This window comes from Carassius auratus, chromosome 19 (assembly GCF_003368295.1).
Source record: "Carassius auratus strain Wakin chromosome 19, ASM336829v1, whole genome shotgun sequence".
Classification (NCBI taxonomy): domain Eukaryota; kingdom Metazoa; phylum Chordata; class Actinopteri; order Cypriniformes; family Cyprinidae; genus Carassius; species Carassius auratus.
In genome coordinates, this window is record NC_039261.1 from 2,710,789 (window position 1) to 2,732,898 (window position 22,110).

Below are 22,110 nucleotides of genomic sequence, written 5' to 3' on the forward strand. Positions count from 1 at the left end.
CTACTTATATGTTTAACTTTCCAATGATAAGCCATGTGAGGGTAGGGGCATTTTACCATATAATGGAGACATAATTAGAAATTGGTTATTCTTTGAATCATTGCCATTAGATCCATATGCGGTTACCAAAATAATTTCCTTAACTCTGGATGAAAACACACATGCCTGCTGAGTTACATTTTATATTACATATATTCAGATGTACAGCTTTATATATGTATAAAACAAATGTGACATGAATGAAATTGGAACTGTAAAATCTCAGCTGGGGTTAAAGCAGTCAAATATATATATATATATATATATATATATATATATATATATATATATATATATATATATATATATATATATATATATATATATGTGTATATATGTATATATGTGTGTATATATGTATATGTATGTATATGTATATATATATATGTGTGTGTATATATATACTGTCATTACTGATTGGAATAAGACTCCATGATTGCTACTGTTTAAAGTTATGCAAGTGAAGACATCAGGTTTTATTGTGGGTAAAATAAATCTGGACTCTATAGGATAGCAATGCATGAACACTGATCACTCAATTCCTCTGGACTCACTGTCTGTTTCCTGTTTTTAGATCAGCTACCAGAGCATTGAATCATCAGATCCCAGCATCAACGTTCCCGGCCCACGACGCACCGTCTCCAAACTAAAGAATGAGACATACCACATGTTCTCCGGGCTTCACCACGGCACCACATACCTGGTGTCTGTTCGCGCCCGCACCGCCAAGGGCTTTGGCCAGACCGCGCTGACTGAAATCACCACCAATATCTCAGGTGAGGAAATGGGATATGAGAGGCATCAAAAAACCTACAACTTTGCTGGCTTTCTGTCGCGTCTCTCTGAATCTAAAGTACTTAATTAGAAGTTTTCCACTAGAAAGTAGATGGGCTTTGGTTTTATCGCTGGAATGAATGTAAGACGCCTGCGAGGGCCTTTTAATTGGTTCAGGATTTATTCTGACTTTATTTGGACTTCATTTAGATGTAATCGCAGCCAGCCAAAAGCTACTCTTTTGGCGAGAATGACTCTCTGAACAGCAGAAATATTGATACCAAGGTTTACCCAGGCTTAAGTCGACAAACTGAGGAGAGAACTGAGTAAACTGAAGGGGAAATGGCAGATCCTTTTGGGAAATCGTTTTTCCACCAATGAACTTATAGGCTTTGGGTACAAATTTTGCTGCACAATAAACTTAAAATTAAAGAAAAACTGATTACTTTTGGCCCCTTTGTTAATTCTGACCAAACAATGGAACGTTTTATGCTCAATCCTGCTTGAACAGCCTAATAATAGTAATAGTTCACACAAAAATGCCTTTTTTTATATATATATATATATATATATATATATATATATATATATATATATATATATATATATATATATATATATATTTCTGACATTTTCTTGCAATGCAAGTTTAAATTGTTCCTTTTTTCTACCAAATTGCAAGATATGAAATCATATCAGAGTCAGAAGTTAGAATTGTGAGAAAAAAGTAATATTTGTGAGATAAAAAGTCACAATTACCTTTTTTAAACAATTTTGCGATTTCGATTTAAAATCATGATTTTGACACACACAGACAGTCATAAATGCATTCAGTGTAAATTTGAAACACATTTCCAAAAGAAAACCAATGACAGCTTTATCAAAAGGTTGTAACATGTCTCTAGAACAGACATAAGACAAAATAATCACTAAGTAAAGATGTCAAACAAAATGTCTAGACATACAGTATGGCAAATAATAATAATAATAATAATAATAATAATAATAATAATTATAATAATTATAATAATAATAATAATAATAATAATAATAATAATAATAATAATAATAATAATAATAATAATAAATAAAACCCGTGTCCAGGGATTTTTTTTTTCTTTTTTGCCATGCATTGGACATAGAGCTCACTGTAGCGGTACCTCAGGTGTTATATGTTTTGCCCAATATATGTATTGCCCAAGGTTCACACGTACTCTGTCTGCAGTGCGTATACAGTAAGTTATGTGTACCTGGTTCAGAAGCAGAAACAAGAGCGCATTATTGTATTGAACGTTCTGAGCCGTTAACAAAAAAAAAAAAAAAAAAAAAAATGTGCCCACACTCAAAATGTGATTTTATTATGATTTCGATTAATCACACAGCCCTACATTAGACTAAGTAATGTGTTAAAAAGGATGTGTGTATAAATGTAGATAATGCTAGTTTAGTTAAACTGGATAAGTTATCTCAACAAATTTAAGTTTTAATAACTGATTGCAGCAGCTTTTTTTAATTTATTTGTCTATATAACTCATTCACTGAATACAAAGTCTTAAATCATTCTGTAGCTTCCCTGCTTTGCATTAAATGGGTTTGTGGGCAAATAGATGAATTTTTATATGAACCGTTCCTTTAAATATCTCCACACACCTACCCACACACACACACACACACACACACACACACACACAGTAATCCAGCTGAGTGAAACTTTTCTATGTGTTTATTTGTGTGCTTCTTTCTGGGGTTTTTTTCCTATAAGTCAATCATACCATCATTTAGTCCTCAGATCTAACACTAGCACAGTGATAGCGGCTCTCGTTCTTTCGACTCTAGATTTTCGGCTTGTTTTGGTATGCTGAAGGCCGAGACATTGACCCGTTTCCCTGTCCCGGCTCATTAATTGACTTCCGATAATAAGCAGAAATGGGAGCAGGAGCTCTGTTCTGTGTTCACCCCTCAAGAGACTGTATAAAGGACTGTGGATCGCTCTCATCCGCCTCCATTGCCCTTGTGTGGTGTGCTCTGTCTGGGGTGGGTTTTGTTCTCTTCAAGTCAGTGGAAAACCAAGACTAATTTGAAAGATTTTTGTGTTACAGTTACTTGGTGTTTTTTTTTTTTTTTTTTAAGAATGATCAAATATGAAATTTCTGTCATTATTTACTCATCCTCGTGTCATTCTAAACTTATATTTTAGGAATTTGTTTAGTGATACTCTTCCCCTCCGGTGAGCTGTTAACTGCAAACAAATCACAGAGTTGAAATGACTAACTGATTGAGTCAGTAAGCTGAACAATATAAACAAATAAATTGGTCAGTACAGTTTGTGGACCAGCACAAAAGACTAGTTCACTGGTCCAGATCTCAAGTCACTCAGACAGTGTTCATTCTGGCACAGAAATCAGTTTCTTAATTACATCTGTTTGTTCTTTCTTTTCATTTCCCTTCACAGCACCAGCGTTTGATTATGAAGATGTCCCTTCTCCACTGAGTGAATCTGAAAGCACCATAACTGTACTCCTGCGTCCAGCTTTGGGGAGAGGAGCACCTGTGAGGTAATGTATGCAATATATATATAACATATTACAGTTTTTTTTTTTTTTCAGGGATAATAAAATATATATATATATATATATATATATATATATATATATATATATATATATATATATATATATATATATATATATGTGTGTGTGTGTGTATATATATATATATATATATATATATATATATATATATATATATATATATATATATATATATATATATATATATATATATATATATTAGGGGTGTAATGGGGTGTACACATTCTGGTACGGGTCTTTCGGTTCGGTATGCATGTGTACCTGTACCAAGATGAGGTAGATTTTTATCCATAAGAAAAAGTATTCTAATTTAATTTATTTAAAGAAAGAGCAATTTGTTCAGTAAACTATTGTTAGAAAAAATGCATATCCCATGAAATAAACATCTCATGGTATAATCTACTTATTTTTTTATATTTTTGTGTGATTGTTTCTCTAAGCACGTGAAGTCACGTGTTATAGTGAGTGGCAATACAGTGCAGTACATTTCAGAGTGTAAAGTCTGCTCCATCCTCCTGTACAGTTCCTATCATGTGGTTGTGGTGGAGGAGGATAGCTCCAGAAAGGTGAGGCGGAGGGAGCTGGGTCACATGGAGTGTTTCCCTGCTCCTTCCTCCCATGGGGAGAGTCCCGGAGGAGGTGGAGGGGCAAATGGTGCTCCGCCTCATTACTACACCGCCGAACTCACGCCCAGCAGCTTACCTGAGGCTACACCGTTTACTGTAGGGGACAACCACACCTACAACGGCTACTGGAACACACCACTGGACCCCAGCAAGAACTATCTCATCTACTTCCAGGCCTCCAGCAACTTCAGAGGGGTGAGTGCACAATCACATCTGCCCAATGAACACTCATATGCACTCCTTGTAAGTACACGTTTTCTTTGAGAAAGCTTGGGAAGAGAAGCCAATGAAAATAATTAAATAGAAGTATTCCATAAACACAGCTGATTGGTTGATTGATTGATTGAGTGATTGATTGTGCAGTTTACTGTGATATTAGACTTTCGTAAGATTTTCGTAAGTTATTGAAAAAAGCACAAATGTCATGGCATGACTAAACGTATTCAGGCCCCAAAAATATCCTTACAAAACATTTTACAAAGAGTTGCAACAAGACAAAGTCCCAAAGCACACAAATACACTGGTGTGAAAAAGTGTTTGCCCCCCTCCGTGTTTTTATTTATTTATTTATATTATTTTTTGCATAGTTGTCACTAAATTGATTCAGATCATCAAACAAGTTTTAATATTACATTTACATTTAATCATTTAGCAGACACTTTTATCCAAAGCGACAAATTAGAACAATATAAGCAATCAGATCAACAAGAGAACAACATCAGTATACAAGTGCCAAGATAAATCTCAGTTAGTCTAGTACAGAACGCATAGCCAGGGCTATTTTTATTTTTTATGAAAGACAAGAAAATATAGAAATTGCTAGTATTAGTTGGTTAAGTGCTGGCGAAAAAGATGAGTCTTTAGATATTTCTTGAAAATGAGTAAATACTCATTTGAGATTGGAGGATAATTCCACCAGCTGGGCACAGTCCAGGAAAAGGTCTGTGAGAGTGATTTAGAACTTCTTTGGGATGGCACTACAAGGCATCGTTCACCTGCAAAGCACTGGAGGGGCACATAAGATTGAACTAGTGAATTTAGGTATGTTGGTGCCGTGCCAGTGGTCATCTTGTAGGCAAGCATCAGTACCTTGAATTTGATGCGAGCGGCTACTGGTAGCCAGTGTGACCTGATGAGGAGAGGAGTAACGTGAACTTTTATTGGCTCATTGAAGACAACCCTCACTGCTGCATTCTTGATCAGTTGCAGAGGATTGACAGTACATGCAGGAAGGCCCGCCAGGAGAGCATTACAATAGTGCAGTCTGGAGAGAACAAGAGCTTAGACAAGAAGTTGGGTGGCTTGCTCTGACAGGAAGGGTCTAATCTTCCTAATGTTGTATAAGGCAAATCTGCAGGACCGGGTCGTTGTAGCAATATGGTCTGTGAAGCTTAACTGATGATCCATCACAACTCCTAGGTTTCTGGCTGTCCTGGAAGGAGTTATGGTTGATGAACCCAGCTGTATAGAGAAGTTGTGATGAAATGATGGGAACCACCAGGAGTTGGGTAGTAAGGTTGAGCTGATGGTTTCATCCAGCTAGAAATGTCACTCAGGCAGGCTGAAATGCGAGCAGCTACCATCGGGTCATCTGGTTGGAATGAGAAGTAGAGTTGGGTGTCATCAGGATAGCAGTGATAAGAAAAGCCATGCTTCTGAATGACAGATCCTAATGACGTCATGTGGATGGAGAAGAGAAATGGTCCAAGTACTGAGCCTTGAGGAACCCCAGTAGCAAGTTGTTGTGACTTAGAAACATGACCCCTCCAAGACACACTGAAGGATCTATCGGAGAGGTAGGACTTAAACCACAGGGGTGCAGTTCCAGAGATGCCCATCTTTCTGAGGGTGGACAGGAGAATCTGGTGATTAACGGTGTCAAAAGCAGCAGACATGTCCAGTAAGATGAGTACTGAGGATTTTGAAGCTGCTCTTGCTAGTTGCAGGGCTTCAGTAACCGAGAGCAGGGCAGTCTCAGTTGAGTGGCCACTTCTGAAGCCAGATTGGTTGCTGTCCAGGAGGTTGTTCTGTACAAGGAACATAGAGAGCTGGTTGAACACAGCTCGCTCAAGTGTCTTTGCAATGAATGGAAGAAGGGATACCTGTCTGTAGTTTTCTAGAAGCACTGGATTTAGAGATGGTTCTTGAGCAGTGGGCTTACCCGAGCCTGCTTAAATGCTGATGGAAATGTTCGAGAGTGAATAAAGGAGTTGATAATGTGAGTAAGTGAAGGTATGACTGAAGAAGAGATCACTTAAAGGAGGTGATTGGGGATCAGATCAGGTGGACAAGTAGTAGAATGAATGGACAGGATAAGTTTGGAAATGTCCATCTCTGAGAGTGGAAAGAAGGAGGAGAGAGCGTGTGCATTGGTCATTGTGAAGTTATCCTCAGTCTGAGGTGTGGAGACCTGTTCACTGATGGTTATTGTCTTATTTGTGGGTGGAGGCGGGAGGCAGATTAAGAAGAGAAGAGAAAGTTTTGAAGAGTCTCCGAGAATCACAACAGTTGCTATTTTTGTTGTGGTAGTAGGATGTTTTAGCAGTGAAGACATTTGCAGAGAATGAAGAGAGGAGAGACTGATACACACTGAGGTCGGCAGGGTTTCTTGATTTATGTAATTTCCTCTCTGCAGCCCTGAGTTTAGAACGATGTTTACGGAGAATCTCGGACAGCCAGGGAGCAGATGGGGTGGTGAGTGCTGAATAGACGACAGTGGGCAAAAGTTGTCCAAGCAAGAAGTTGGAGTGGAGCAAAGAGTGTCCATAACACGGTTTGTGTCCAGAGCTGAAAAACTGAGAGAGTGCAGGAAGTGAGGATGAAACCACAGAGGATAGGCGAGAAAGAGAGAGTGAGTGTAGGTTCTGTAGAAAGATGACCTGCATTGGACTGTGTGCAGCTTCAGGAGTAAGTGCTAGGTTAGTAATGAGGAAGTGGTCTGAGGTGTGCAGTGGACCAACTGAAGAGTTGCCCACAGAGCAACAGCGCGTGTAGATGAGGTCCAGTTGGTTGCCTGATTTGTGAGTCGCTGTAGTAGACACTCGCTTGAGATCAAATGAGGCGAGCAGAGTGTTGAAGTCAGCTGCCTGGGGTTTATCTAGCTGGATTTTGAAGTCACCACGCATTACCAGAGGAGTACCATCTTCAGAAAAGCAGCAGCACATCCAACTCCTCCAAGAAGTTTCCCAATTGACCTGGGGGATGATAAATGACCACAAAGTGGATTTTAACAGGGTGGGTTACAGTAATGGCATGTGATTCAAATGAAATGTTACCTCAAGCTGATTGTTGAAGATCAAATTTCCATTCTTTTGATATAAGGAGACCAGTACCTCCACCCCTCCCAGTCATATGAGGAGTGTGGGACAAGTGAAATTAGTGGAGAGGGCTGCGGGAGTGGCAGTGTCTTCAGGTTTGATCCAGGTCTCAGTCAGTGCCATGAGGTTGAGACCGGAATGAGTAGCAATAGAAGAAATTAAGTCTGCTTTGTTAACAGCAGACTGGCAGTTCCAGAGACCAACTGGAATAGAGAGCGTAGTAGTAGAGGTCAGAGGGACATGGCGTAGATTTGTTGGATAGGCCTTCCTTCGACGTACATTGTGTGCTCTTCAAGTGTTAGTAGTGATAGTAGAGATATTACACAAATATAATCAGAGTAAATACAAAATGCAGTTTTAAAATATTTTTTTTCATTTATTAAGGGGAAAATATCTGTCCAAACCTTCCTACGTGCACTATGTGAATAATATTAATAACTTTATTAACTAGTTGTGCCACCTTTGGTAGCAACAACTGCAATCAAGTGTTTGCGATAACTGCCAATGAGTCTTTCACATCGCTGTGGGGGAATTTTGGCCCACTCTTCTTTGCATAATTGTTTTAATTCAGCCACACTGGAAAGGTTTTCGAGCATAAATGAACTGTTTAAGTTCATGCCACAGCATCTCAATTGATTGTGATATCCAATTTTGAATCAAATAATGCTGTGCTGGTTTTATGCCAGGTGTAACGGGACACACACCGCAAACTTTTGTTGCATCAGTCCCCAGAATATTTGCCCAAAAGTCTTGGGGATAATCAAGATATTTTTTGGCAAATGTGAGATGAGCCATTTAGTTATTTTTGGTCAGCAGTGGCTTTTGCCTTGCAACTCTCCCATGGATGCTGTTTTTGCCCAGTCTCTTTCTTGTTGTTAATCAAGAACACTGACCTTAATTTATATGCTGTTTTGGGTTCTTTTTTGAGTCGTCCTAGCACTCTTGGAGTAATTTTGGTAGGCAGGCCACTTTTGGGAAGGTTCACCACTGTTCCAAGTTTTCTCCATTTGTTGATAATGGCTCTGACCATGGTTCACTGGAGTCCCAAAGCCTTAGAAATGGCTTTATAACCCTTTCCAAATTGATACATGTAAACTATTTTGTTTCTTATCTGCTATTGATGTCATGGATGCAGGGGAAGTTGTGGCCTAGTGGTTAGAGAGTTTGACTCCTAACCCTAGGGTAGTGGGTTTGAATCTCGGGCAGGCAATACCACAACTTAGGTGCCCTTGAGCAAGGCATCGAACCCCCAACTGCTTTCCGGGTGCCACAGCATAAATGACTTCCCACTGCTCCGGGTGTGTGTTCACAGTGTGTGTGTGTCTGTGTTCACTGCTCTGTGTGTGTGCACTTTGGATGGATTAAATGCAGAGCACAAATTCTGAGTCAGAATGGGTCACCATACTTGGCTGAATGTCATGTCACTTTTTAATTTCTTTAGATCGCAGCATGTTGTGTTGCTCTAAGTATGTTTAAGTGATTTCTTGATTGAACATATCTGGCAGTAATCAGGTCTGGGTGTGTCTAGTGAAATTTAACTCGGCTTTATAAAATAATGTGGTTAATCACAGTTCTTTCATGATTTAGCAGGAGGGGGCAATTAATTGTTCACTTAGGGCCAGGAAGGTTTGGACAGCTTGTTTCCCTTGATAAATGAAATCATCATTTAAAAAATGCATTTTGTATTTACTTGCATTATCTTTGTGTAAAAATACAATTAGTCTGATGATCTGAATATTTTAAGTGTAATAAATATTGGGGCTTTAAAGCTCATAGAATTTCTAAGGCCCATTTGCAGAATCCAGAAGAGTTTGGTGGTCTGGTGCAACGTTTTCTGTCACTATTATTGGGCTCCTAATGCCAGGATTATGATGTTCTGGCCGATTAGCGATCGAGCTTCTGATAACTTCATGTATATGCATGCAAAGTGGCTGTATATTAAGCAAAAAAAAAATTAAAAATCCACTTTTGAACACTTGTATAAAGCCTTTGATCTTTCCCAATCAATTTTTTGTTTTTGATATTTACAGGTGCACTGCTACATAAAACATTTTTTAATGAGTTTCAGGATTTGCCTCAGGATCATGAGAATTATGATCTTTTGGGTCAACCTCCATTAGATAAACATGTGGTGACACAGTTTGTTTCTTTGTTTGTTTCTCATTTCGCAGTGTCTTAAATTCATCTCAAAGTAGTATGGGGAAATGATACCTAAATTACTATCTCAAATGAGATTTGGGAAGAGGTACTGAAACAAATTCATACATGCTCTATTAATGCTAGATTACAACTTATACAGTTTAAAGTATTGCATAGGTTACACTATACCAAAACTAAACTCAATAAAATGTACTCTTCAATTTCCCCATTATGTGATAGATGTAAGTGCTCAGATGGCAAACAATATTTTAACACAGCTTCATCAAACAGGGAATAGCCTTTTGCTCACATCCTCTGGTTGTTTTTTCTTACATTGCCACATAAAGAAGATACCAACTTTCCATGGATTACCTACAGAAGACCTATGATGTCTATCAATGGCTGAGCATTCATCAGCTTGTTCAGGAGTGTTCAAACAGGGAACGTAGGTGATGGAGTCTGTGACAATTTGTTTTCTCTCTGACAAGATCCATTTGATCTAAATCATAAAGGTGTCATACTCTTTTGGCCATCATTTAAAAGCCGAAGAAGTCATTCTTTAGTGTGCTTTCAGAATAGGTCTTATCAAGGTCTATTCAGCTTTTGAACTCTTTGCAAGGCAACGCATTATATCCTCTTCAGCTCATCAACTCTTTGAGACCAGACTGATGGTTCTTTCCTGGCATTTTCATCAGATCATTTTCCATTTAATATTCTCACTTGAGACATCAAGCACAAGAGCCCATCTCCGACATCCCACCGCCCTCAGAATATCCAAGAGCCTCTGGCATATTGATAGCAGCTCCCCGATGCCTGCAAATTATATAAAATACCCCAAAAACCCTGTTCCACCTGGTATTAAGATGCATTTCAGTGCAAGTCTTTAACCAAAACAGGCATTACTATTCCCATCTGAGAATAAGTGACCACTTATCTCCTGTGACCACTTATGTTCGAAATTTAAGACACTCCCTTTTTATTTTACATAACTTTGAGTTGGAGAATGGAGGGAAACTATCGAATGAACAACTCATGATGGAAATAAAAATCAGATTGAAATGATAAGAAAGATAGCTGCAGTTGTTGGTGATAATGTTTAAATCCGTTTTAAACTAGCTGCCTACCTGCTAATGAGCTTTTTGCTTGCTCTCTTTAAATATGAAGAGGCAAAACTCCCAGGTTCAAATGGATCAAATATGTCTTGTATACAATTGCAAACTTTATATGGTTCTGGCATGGTTAGGGTGACCATATGCGCTGCTCATAAGGGACACGTCCCAGACAGAATTTTAATAATGCCTAAAATATCCAGGTTTTGGCTATTTGCACTGTGCAGGTTGATCATTGTGTAACATTCATTAGAGCTATAAAGAGCAGAGCAGACGGCTCCTTATGCTTTCGAATCACATTCACGTGTTTGTTAGTTCGTTTCACTTGAAGCATTGTGGCGCACTTTGTTTTTTTGGGGATTTGTGCGCTGCGACGCTTTAAGTCAATCGAACGAACAAACACATTCTCACATTCTCTCTAGATCTCACCTTCTCACATGCAGCCCCACGATTGGTCGATTATGTGCGATACCTGCATGTTATTGCCACCCTAGGCATGGTGGTTTTCCCATTACTATGAGTATTACAGACTATTTTACCCGATGTGCTTTATTTTGGGTATTATTGTTGTGTCCTTAGTTTACAGTTTGACATATAGCATATTATAGCACATAGCATATTGTTCTTGATAATCATTTGTGAAGATTATTTTGCATCACTTTATCTTTAGTAGACTAGTACTGTTCTGTAGGGAGGTTGCATTCATATTGTGTTGCATCATTTCTAACATACAGATGCAGCTCAATAAATTAGAATCCCGTGGAAAAGTTATTTAATTTCAGTAATTCAACTCAAATTGTGAAACTTTTTTAATGAATCCAATGCTCACAGACTGAAATAGTTTAAATCTTTGGTTCTTTTAATTGTGATGATTTTTGCTCACATTTAACAAAAACCCACCAAGCCAATATTTGGCATAACATTTCAAAATGTCTCACTTTGAACATTTGATATGTTATCTATATTCTATTGTGAATGAAATATAAGTTTATGAGATTTGTAAATTATTCCATTCCTTTTTCACTCACAATTTGTACAGTGTCCCAACTTTTTTGGAATCTGGTTTGTACTAACCTTCTGTCTCCAAGTCCGCTTGTTACACATGTATTTGCACTAGAAAAAACGGACTTATATTTATATCATTATGCAATTATATATAATTAAAGTACGCGCTATACTTTTATTATTTAGAAAGTGACCAATATATTATATTTTATATAATCCAATGTTAGGGAACACTTTGGGTTTTATAAGAGAGAAGGAAATTTTTATTAAAAAAACTATGCAATTTGTAAAATAAATACAAATATAAATAAAGAAATAAAAGCTAACTATCTGTACCAAATTGAATTGCGTAGCATCATATATTTTCCCCATTGCATAATATTGCATTGAATCGTATTGTGTGTAATCGATCCGAAATGGGATTGTACTGCATCATAATAGGGGTGAATCGTATCACATCACATCACATTGGTAGCTGCTTCATATGTATCTTTAATACATTATAAAGTTGACTTTGCATAAATATGCAAATTACATCAGCTTCAGAAATGGAGTTGCACATCCCTAGTGTTCTACAACCTGCTAAGCAACCTGAAAACAAGATATTTGGGTATCATCACTTTGTGTTTTAGGTCATTCTGACCAATAATGTATCATTACCTGTAGTCATCAGCCTACCACATAGGTCTTCAACTCTGCTTCTGGGAATACACTTTCATGCTACCTTTAGTTCCAACCTTCTCAATCAAGTGAACACCTTGATTAGCTGGTATAGGTTAGGGCTGAAGCCAAACTCTCCAAGAGCAAAGTTTAAGGCATCTGTAATGTACTGAATGTACTGAAGAAGAAAAAAGTGCATTCTGGTGATCCTAAAGTCCTTAATTAGCTGGTTCAGATGTGTTTAATTAGGACAAGACGTAAACTCTGCTGGAAGGTTGCCCTTCTTGGTCTAAGACATTTTACAAGTCCAGCAGTATCGATTCTTGCTTAAGCTTGATTAGTGCACCAAAACCAGTTCTTAGTTTTCAGTCAACTTTGATGTTGGGTGGAGGATTGGGAAATAGATGGCACACAAGTAAACTATATACAGTGATAAAATATGTATGCTTATGCAATTAATGAGAGTAAATAACTACCACTGAAGATATAATCGGCTTCTGTTGCAACCTTGGAAAGCTATTTAAGGATATGATTCATTTGAGCACAAAATAACATCCTATTTACTTCTATTAGGATGCTGCTTCTTCAGTTGTTTGTTGTGTTGAGGTGATACGCAGAGATCCAGACTGTGGTACATGAAAGTTCCTCTGCAAGCGCAATAGAGAGAAGCATTTGATCATCAGTTGTCATTTTAATGAGGCCTGTGGAGTTGTATTCTGTCTCCTTGTCATGGAAATGACTGTCTAGTGTCCCTAAAGTAAAAAAAGAGCAAGACAAAGACACTTAGCTTATGTTGGCTAGCTGTCTCACCGCTACAAACAAAACAAAGGTACCATTGTATCCAATAATGGGATTGTGTTGGAAATCCCTCCTCTAATGGGAAATAATGAATACAACATAATAGGTCATAAACAGCAGCATCAAGCACTCAGCGCTGCCTGACACACACCTCTTAAAGTGAGTTTATTCTAGCACAAGATGAGTCAAATTCATTCAGGTTATTGTTTATATGACCTGCACGCATTTCCATCTTAATCAGCCTAAATAAATCTTTTTAACATGAGTAATGCGGAATGTTTGCCTGTGCTGTTGCTTCTAATTTTGACAATTATTTGTGATAATTAGGTGCAGGTTCGCTCTATTAGACTCGCGCTGAATTTAAACAGTAATTACTCTGACTAAAGTGGCTTACTGGGGCTCAGAAGGCATAAGTGTTGGGTTTTAAAATAGACAAATGCATTTAAGAATAAAACATCATTTATTTGTAGGAGAGGCAAGCTTCACTATTAGTGTTGCTCCAAACCCTTAATCCCTCTAATACGTTTTAAACTTCACTTCATAACTCATCCCACATTGTTTGCACTGTACACTTGAGAGGACCTCCAATTATGCAGCAACTTTTGCACTCCACTGACATTATGAATTATGCAGTGGCTATTCACATTCCCACGGACACATAAAAGTCAATCACGTTTGTAGGTGTGACAGACAGACGCATTTTCACTCTGAATATTGACCATATTGAATTTCGAGAAATAGCTGGGCATCACCATCCTTAACAGCCACTTGTAAAGCAGTGTTGAGCGTGACCTGCATATCATACTGTATATCATCTGACAGCAATTAATTTCAGCGCTGCCCCTCAGTGCCCCACAACCTCGACAGAGGACTGCCGAACACATGTTTTAATGACATGTTAAAATACGGTGGTAAATATGTCACATCTGCCCCCGTGAAAGGGAGGAGAAAGCAACTCAGTGCTGGTTTTCAATTTAAAAGGCAATTTACAGGCAGTTTGGGTGAGAAAGGTCTCGACTCCAATCTAGGTAGATGAATCTGCATAATTGCCACATAAAGCCACAATTTCCACCTGTAAATCTTAATTTGATAATGTGTCCCTGTAGCTCATCTTGTGTGTGTGTGAGAGAGAGAGAGATGCTTAGAGCTGGATTGGATTCTTAGGATCTGTTCCAAAATCTAGTATTTTAGACGCATCATAAGGCCAAGATACTTTTTTTTTTTTTGCATTACAACATTGTATATTAACTTGGAATCATGTTGATGATCGATCTATTCAAATCATAGATGCACAAATCATACATTTAGGGCTACAACAGCTTGTCACTGTTTGGGATGTAGACTTAGATAGGGCTGTGCAAAAAATCGAGTAAAGACGCTCCTTTATTTAGAAGTATCATCTCCAGCACGTGTGTTCAGATCAGGGTTGCCAGGTTTTCACAACAAATCCTGCCCCGTTGCTTCTCAAAACTATTCCAAAACTAATCGCGATTCCAGGAGGCTCCCAGATAAAAAAATAAATAAATTGCTTCCCGGGGTTAAAATATACATTTTGTTTTTGGCATGGTTGTTTTGGTAAAATTCACATTTTAGGGGCTAAATATCTCGTTATTGGTATTGGGCTTGCTTTGAACCGCGGACATGAAAAACAACCGCAGACTTGGCAACACTGGTTCAGGTGGAGCGGCAGTTACTACACAGAGCCATAGTCTACCGGCAACTAACACAAAATCGATTTCAAAATCGACAAAGAATCGCCACCGATTTTAACATAGATTTTGTGTAGATTGTCAGTGAATTAAGTCTCTGTGTAGTAAATGCCAACCAATGTTGCCAATGTTGTCTGTGGTTGTTTTTCATGTCCGCGGGTCAAAGCGACAATACCAATAACGTGATATTTAGACCCTAAAATGTGAATTTTACCAAGGCAACCATTCCATAAAACTTAAATTTTAACCACGGAAAGTTAATTTTTTTATCTGGGAACCTCCTGGAAACGCGATTGGGCTAGTTTTGGACTAGTTTAGAGAAGCAACAGTGCAGGATTTGTTGTGAAAACCTGGCAACCATGATCTGAACGCACATGCTGGAGATATACTTCTAATTACAGGAGCGTCTTTACTGATGAGATGTGCATGACAATGGCGTTCGATTTTTTTCACAGCCCTAGACTTAGCAGACAACATATGTCGACTGTAGACAGTATAACAGCCTGACTGAGCCTTCATGTCCAGCTGATGTTCTCATTCATTTGCTAGTGCATGCCATTAAAGGCATTTCTATTTAATCCTGGCTGCCCGTGGGATTTCTAGTTAGATATTCACATAAATCACACACATGCTAGGCTCTCACCCTCAGATAGCCCTGATAACTTGTATCCATTCTCTGTTTTCCCCCTTAGGAGACCAGGATCAACTGCATTCGGATCGCTCGTAAAGGTAATTCATTCTTTATCTGCAATGTTTACACGCTTGAGGGCATGTCTCATTGACAGCGCATATACATCAATGCTAACCAAATGTCCCTGCTGCGGACTCGCTCACACTTTGGCAAGAGATGAAGGCGTATTTGTTACCTTAATGTGGCTCTTTCTCAAAACGCCAGCGGTGATAGTTGGGCACAATCCACCTGGTATTATCATTCAAATATTACAAAATCTCATTCAAGTTTGGCATAGTGAAACAACATAAATATAAACAGACTGAAGAACAAAAAGCAGATGAACAGATAAAGCCAAAAAGAAGTAGTAGGAATCAGCTGAATCACTTATTTTTTTTTATTTTTATTTTTCAGCTCAGGTGTCACAGAATCACATTTACAAAATAGTGGGATATCATTAACATACTCACATACTGTACACATACAGTAAACATGCATGTGCACTGAAATGTTATCAACACTTTCCCACATCTCTATCGATAAAATATAAAATATAAAAAGCTATGTGACACTTAGTAGCAAGGTGGCAACGTCACTGTTCTCACAGCAGTTAACATGAAGGAGCTTCGCTATTAATAGACATGGTACTGCTGAACACACACCCACACACACACACACACTGTCTGAGTCTCGAATGCCTACACATCTGTGACTAAATCCTCCATTACCATCTTTCAGCTTGTTATGAAATTAAGAAATTAGAGTTTCACTTTATTTTATGGTGTTAGTTCTTAAATATATAATTACAGTGCAAAAATGAGTAATTTGAAGTACATGCTGCAAATAGGTGCTACTAACATACTGCCAAAGCCCACCAAATATTTGAATCTGGACCAGAACAAAACCAGTCTTAAGTCGCTGGGGTATATTTGTAGCAGTAAACAAAAATGCATACATTATTTTATGCCAAAAATCATTAGGATATTAAGTAAAGATCATGATGTAAATATGTAAAGACCATGTTCCATAAAGATATTTAGTAAATTTCCTGCCGTAAATATATCAAAACTTATTTTTTGATTAGTAATGTACATTGCTTCAAAAAATGGACACTTTGACTGGTCATTTGGCCCAGGATCACATGTAATTTTAACCTTAGTATTACCTTTTTTAGGAATTTATTTCATCAATGATATTGTAATTAATGTCACTACAGCAGATGGCATAATAATGCACTTCCATCCCTGTGATTTTTCAAATGGCAATTTCTGCTTTTGGAAGCACCACAGGGGCTTAAATTAATCGAGAGAGAGATTTCATGCTGTTCTCTGGAGCTGTTTGGAAATTGACTGCATTTACAGAGAGAGAAAATACAGAGATCCACAAAACTGGAAGAACACAGTTTCAGTTCTTGACTCTCTTGGTCAAGTTTGTGATCAGTAGGCACAGCCGTCATCAAGGGACTCTCGAATGGTTGAATGTTGGGCTTGCTGAAATGCTGCCAGATTGTATATGTGCAGGCTGTTTCTTTCTGAACTGGATTAAATATAAAAAAAATAACTGTTGCTCTTGCCAAACCTGTTGGAACGAGACATCCAAATCCTTGGTTGTTTTTCAGAGTGGGCAAACTTTCTAAAATGTTTTGAATTTAAGACACTAGATTGTACATGTTCCAGCCTGTTCCCATATCATTTTTGACTTGAAATAATATCGGCTTTGGCTAAATCTGTGCTATTCTCAAGGAACATGAAGCCCGAATGGCATCATAATATTTGGGAAAGGAGTCAAAGTTGGCTGTAAAAACTTGGTTATGAAAATTCCTTCAATATGCTCAGTTTTGGGAGCTGGACTTTTGATAATCTTACCAGAAACTGGCACCCATGCATCACTGACCTGACCCCAATTTGCCAGAACCCCGGCTTGTTCACTCCAAAGTCACCCTGGGTTGATCTTCCCCCCCTGTGGCTCGCTCATGTGCTGCTTGATGCTGATAAACTGTTTCTTCATCTCCCTCCAACCGCTGCGATACCTTTAGCAGATTAGCATGCAGTCATGCTTTGCCAGCATTACCTGGCCTCTGTTCTAATCTTCTAATGCTCATCTGCTGCTTGAGATAATGTTTTGTGCTGGAGTATTAGGGCTTTGACTGGGCAAATTATATCTCAGTATTTTCAGTGTTTTGATGATTTTCAAATATATTTCTCGATGTAAACTTATTTTCTGAGAAATTGCTTAAAATTGTGTTTTAAGTATAGGACCACTATCAGACTTGTACATTGTCTAGAGAAAACATAATCATATTTATGTTTTTGATATTTCAAATAGCTGTAAAAGCAGAATTAAATTAATATTTGTGTAGTTTAACTGAAATGCTAATATTTAGCTAAATTCAAACTTTTGTCATGAAAATTTAGATTGTAGAGGCTGATGAGTCTTTAACATAAACTGATGATATTCACAGTGTTCAACTTGGCACATCTGGACCCTCCACCTCCCCAGCTCCACCTGTGTAGATCTGCTATGGGTTATTATATATGCTATTTGTGCAGCAGCAGTATGTCTTAAATGCTCACAGCACTGTATCACCATATGCATCGGCAGTAGCAATTTCCTGTACTTGCTTTACAGCAGATCTATTCCACAAAGACCAAATACATTAACATTCTAAAATCCATTACCATGCTATAATCATCATATGAAGTCATTGGTCTTTCTCTCACTTCCATTTATTGACTCTTTGTCTTTCTCCTCTCAGAGGCCTGTAAGGACCATAAGCGAGCTCTGGAGGTTTCCCAGCATGCCGAGGACATGGGGCTGATCCTGGGGGCCTGTGCTGGGGGGCTGGTTGTGCTCATCCTCCTGCTGGGAGCCATTGTGGTTATTGTGAAGAAAGGGTGAGCATGTGTGGACTCGGATTCACTTAAAATCTAATCCAATTCTAGATGTTCCTTACAGTGTCACAGCACACCAGCAGCAGTGGTGGCCAGAACCAGTGCTCAAAACACTTTAACACAGCTTCAAAGTTTTAAATTATTAAATTAGAGCCGGCTCAAAACTCACCGCTGAAATATTGCCCAGACATGACCAATTCTAACAGTCTAAAACTAAATCTTCTGTTACATTTTGGGAACAGCGAGGGAAGGTACGATAAGTACCTCAGAACTGCATTATTCACTATTATTATGTGGGCCTCTGGGATACTTCATTGTGATTGGTAAATCGCTGTATTCTGCACATGCACAATAATAAATGCTATAATGTATAGTCAGCTGGTCATTACTTCAAAATAAAGGCCTTTGGTTTCATACAAGTAATCGCCACACTATGCTGAGGTTTATTTTGCTGTAATGACTGGCCGAATATGTGGAAATATGTTTTTCGCAGGCTATAATTTAATGACTCATGTTGAATGTGAAGTACAGCTCTTTGGTTTACTCGCTGAGAGAAGATAATGAGTGTTTTCACACATACAGGTAATGCTCATGTGTGAATAAGAGCATTTCCCACCTTAAATGCTGGCGGATAATCTCCAGCATGGCAAAAGGCTGAAGTAGATAAAAAAGTTGCATGTTAATATTGCATGTGAACAAAACCACAACATTAAAGTGAAGATTTTCTACCAAAAATTAGTCATAATATAAATTAGCATGGTCGTTTTCAAATTGTTTCTAACATTTATGCATAAAAGTGTCCCCTTTATATGTGAAATGCTTACAGTACATGAGTCCAAAGCACAACATAACAATAAGTCATTGCAATTTATGAAAATGAAGAGTTTAGGCAATAACTAAGTTCTAAAGAAGCCAAACCAATTATATACAAAATAAAATTTAATTTCATGGAAAAGTTAATTTCAGTAATTGAACTCAAATTGTGAAACTTGTGTATTAAACAAATTCAGTGCACACAGACAGTATTTTAAGTCTTTGGTTCTTTTAATTGTGATGATTTTGGACAAAAACCCACCAATTCTCTACAAATTAGAATATGGTGAAATGTCAACCAGCTAATCAACTCAAAACACCTGCAAAGGTTTCCTGAGCCTTCAAAATGGTCTCTTAGTTTTATTCACTAGGCTACACAATCATGGGGAAGACTGCTGATCTGACAGTTGTCCAAAAGACAATCATTGACACCTTTCACAAGGAGGGTAAGCGACAAATATTAATTGCCAAAGAATCCGGGTGTTCACAGAGTGCTGTATCCAAGCATGTAATCAGAAAGTGGAGTGGAAGGAAAGGATGCACAACCAACAGCGAGAACCGCAGCCTTATGAGGATTGTCAAGCAAAATCGATTCAAGAATTTGAGTGAACTTCACAAGGAATGGACTGAGGCTGGAGTCAAGGCATCAAGAGCCACCACACACAGACGTGTCAAAGAATTTGCTGAACCGCAGACAACATCAGAGGCGTCTTACCTGGGCTAAGGAGAAGAAGAACTGGACTGTTGCCCAGTGGACCAAAGTCCTCTTTTCACATGAGAGCAAGTTTTGTATTTCATTTGGAAACAAAGGTCCTAGATTCTGGAGGAAGGTTGGAGATTCTCATAACCCAGATTGCTTAAAGTCCAGTGTTAATTTTCCACAGTCTGTTGTGATTTGGGGTTCAATGTCATCTGCTGGTGTGGTTCGTTGTGTTTTTTAAAAACCAAAGTCACTGCACCTTTACCAAGAAATTTTGTAGCACTTCACGCTTCCTTCTTCTGACCTGCTTTTTGAAGATGCTGATTTCATTTTTCAGCAGGATTTGGCTCCTGCCCAAACTGCCAAAAGCACCAAAAGTTGGTTAAAAGACCATGGTGTTGGTGTCGGTGTGCTTGTCTTGCCAGCAAACTCACCAGACCTGAACCTAAGAGAGAATCTATGGGCTATTGTCGAGGAAAATGAGAAACAACAGACCAAAAATGCAGATGAGCTGAAGGCCACTGTCAAAGAAACTCGGGCTTCCATACCACCTCAGCAGTGACACAAACTGATCATCTACATGCCACATCGAATTGAGGCAGTAATTAAAGCAAAATGAGTCCTTACCAATATATATATATATATATATATATATATATATATATATATATATATATATATATATATATATATATATATATATATATATATATATATATTGGTCTTATGAAGTATTGAATTGGTTGGTTGGTTTTTGTTAAATGTGAGCCAAAATCATCACAATTAAAAGAACCAAAGACTTAAACTAATTCAGTCTCTGTGCTTTGAATTTATTTAATGTACAAGTTTTCCATGACATTCTAATTCACTGAGATTCTCCTGTTGTTAATGAATATGAAACTCAAAAATAATAAACAATTGTTCATTCAGATTTTGCTGAATTGTGACCACCTACTACAGTATTATTTGAGAGAGTTGTAATAAAGCCAAGTAATGAAACCAGTTGGGAACCAGTGTGCTTTCATGCTGTATGTGTCGGAATCTGGCATGAAGCTAAAGACAGATGTTTATCTCAGCATCTTTGAGTAATTGACATGGTAACTTGCCTGTTAGCTTGTAAATTAAACACTAGAGCATGATTCTAGTAAAAGCACAGGTCAGCAAATCAATTTCCAGAGAATGCATGCATTTAAAACATGTAAAGCTTGAATTAATTGTAAGCTGCTTCGGATAAAAGTATTTGCCAATTGCATAGATGTAAATGTACTAGAAGAAAGGCTAACCTGCATGTTCTTTTTTTTTTTTTTTTTTTTTTTTTTTTTTTTTTTTATGTTTCTCATCATGCTCTCCAGAAGGGACATCTATTCTTACCCTTACTACCCGTAAGTCATTACCTCATCAGGTTCCATTCTTTTCTCATCCGCTGCTGTTGTTTAGCTTTGCTTTATTGGAGATTAGACCAATTTTCAGTATATCTCTTTGTTGTCAATAACTCCCCTGTTTTCAATATACAGTAGTGCTGTTTTATAGTAATGCATGTGTTATTGATCAAGATATGTGGCTTGAGGAGAGGCGTTTTACTGCTGTTATACATTCAAATAAATGGATAGAATACCCATAGGCTTATATTGGAGGTGCGACCACTGTCACATCTAGAAATAGGAAAATCTTGACTTTTGACCATTTAGCAACCACCGTAGCAAAACCATGGGATCATGCTACAACCACTGACCTGGCTAAGTCCTACCTCCATTTAAAGCTGTAGATCCTATTACTGCTGATGGCATATTTCCTACAATCCTCTTATATTATTAATCCTCTCCAAAATGATGTATTTTCTCTTTTCCTCTCATTTACAGTCCTTTCATTCTCTCTTTATTTGTTGTCTTTCATACTCTGCAGCAGGAAGAAAGTGAACATAAACAAGGCAGTGATGACGTATCGTCAGGAGAAGACGCGTAAGCTGGGGTCACTGGACTGCAGTACAACAGAGCACAGTACACTCCAACAGGACGATCGAACCACCAACACATTCATGGACTCACATAACTGCACTGCTAGAAGTGAGTACACTAACAAACACAGTGGATAGAATTGCTCCTTGCACATACAAACTTTAATCTTCAGATGAAGGGTAGGAAGTGACCAAGGTCTAATACCTCAATAAAAGTAATCAGGCCAAGTTACATGATAACTGTATGATAAAAAATAAATAAACAAATAAGGAAATAAAAGTGTTAAGGCCTGTTTGTGATAATTCAAACCCTGT

At 37.9% G+C, this 22,110-nt stretch overlaps 1 protein-coding gene across 1 annotated transcript in view; it reads left to right on the forward strand.

The window, feature by feature from the left end:
• LOC113119138 (receptor-type tyrosine-protein phosphatase U-like) overlaps window positions 1-22,110 on the forward strand; it is a 217,742-nt gene that overhangs the window by 144,456 nt on the left and 51,176 nt on the right. The window contains exons 11-17 of the mRNA XM_026288370.1: window positions 614-815; window positions 3,266-3,368; window positions 3,928-4,225; window positions 15,460-15,496; window positions 18,193-18,331; window positions 21,194-21,223; window positions 21,744-21,904. Of these exons, the coding sequence (XP_026144155.1) occupies window positions 614-815; window positions 3,266-3,368; window positions 3,928-4,225; window positions 15,460-15,496; window positions 18,193-18,331; window positions 21,194-21,223; window positions 21,744-21,904 (970 nt within the window). The remainder of the gene's footprint in view (window positions 1-613; window positions 816-3,265; window positions 3,369-3,927; window positions 4,226-15,459; window positions 15,497-18,192; window positions 18,332-21,193; window positions 21,224-21,743; window positions 21,905-22,110) is intronic.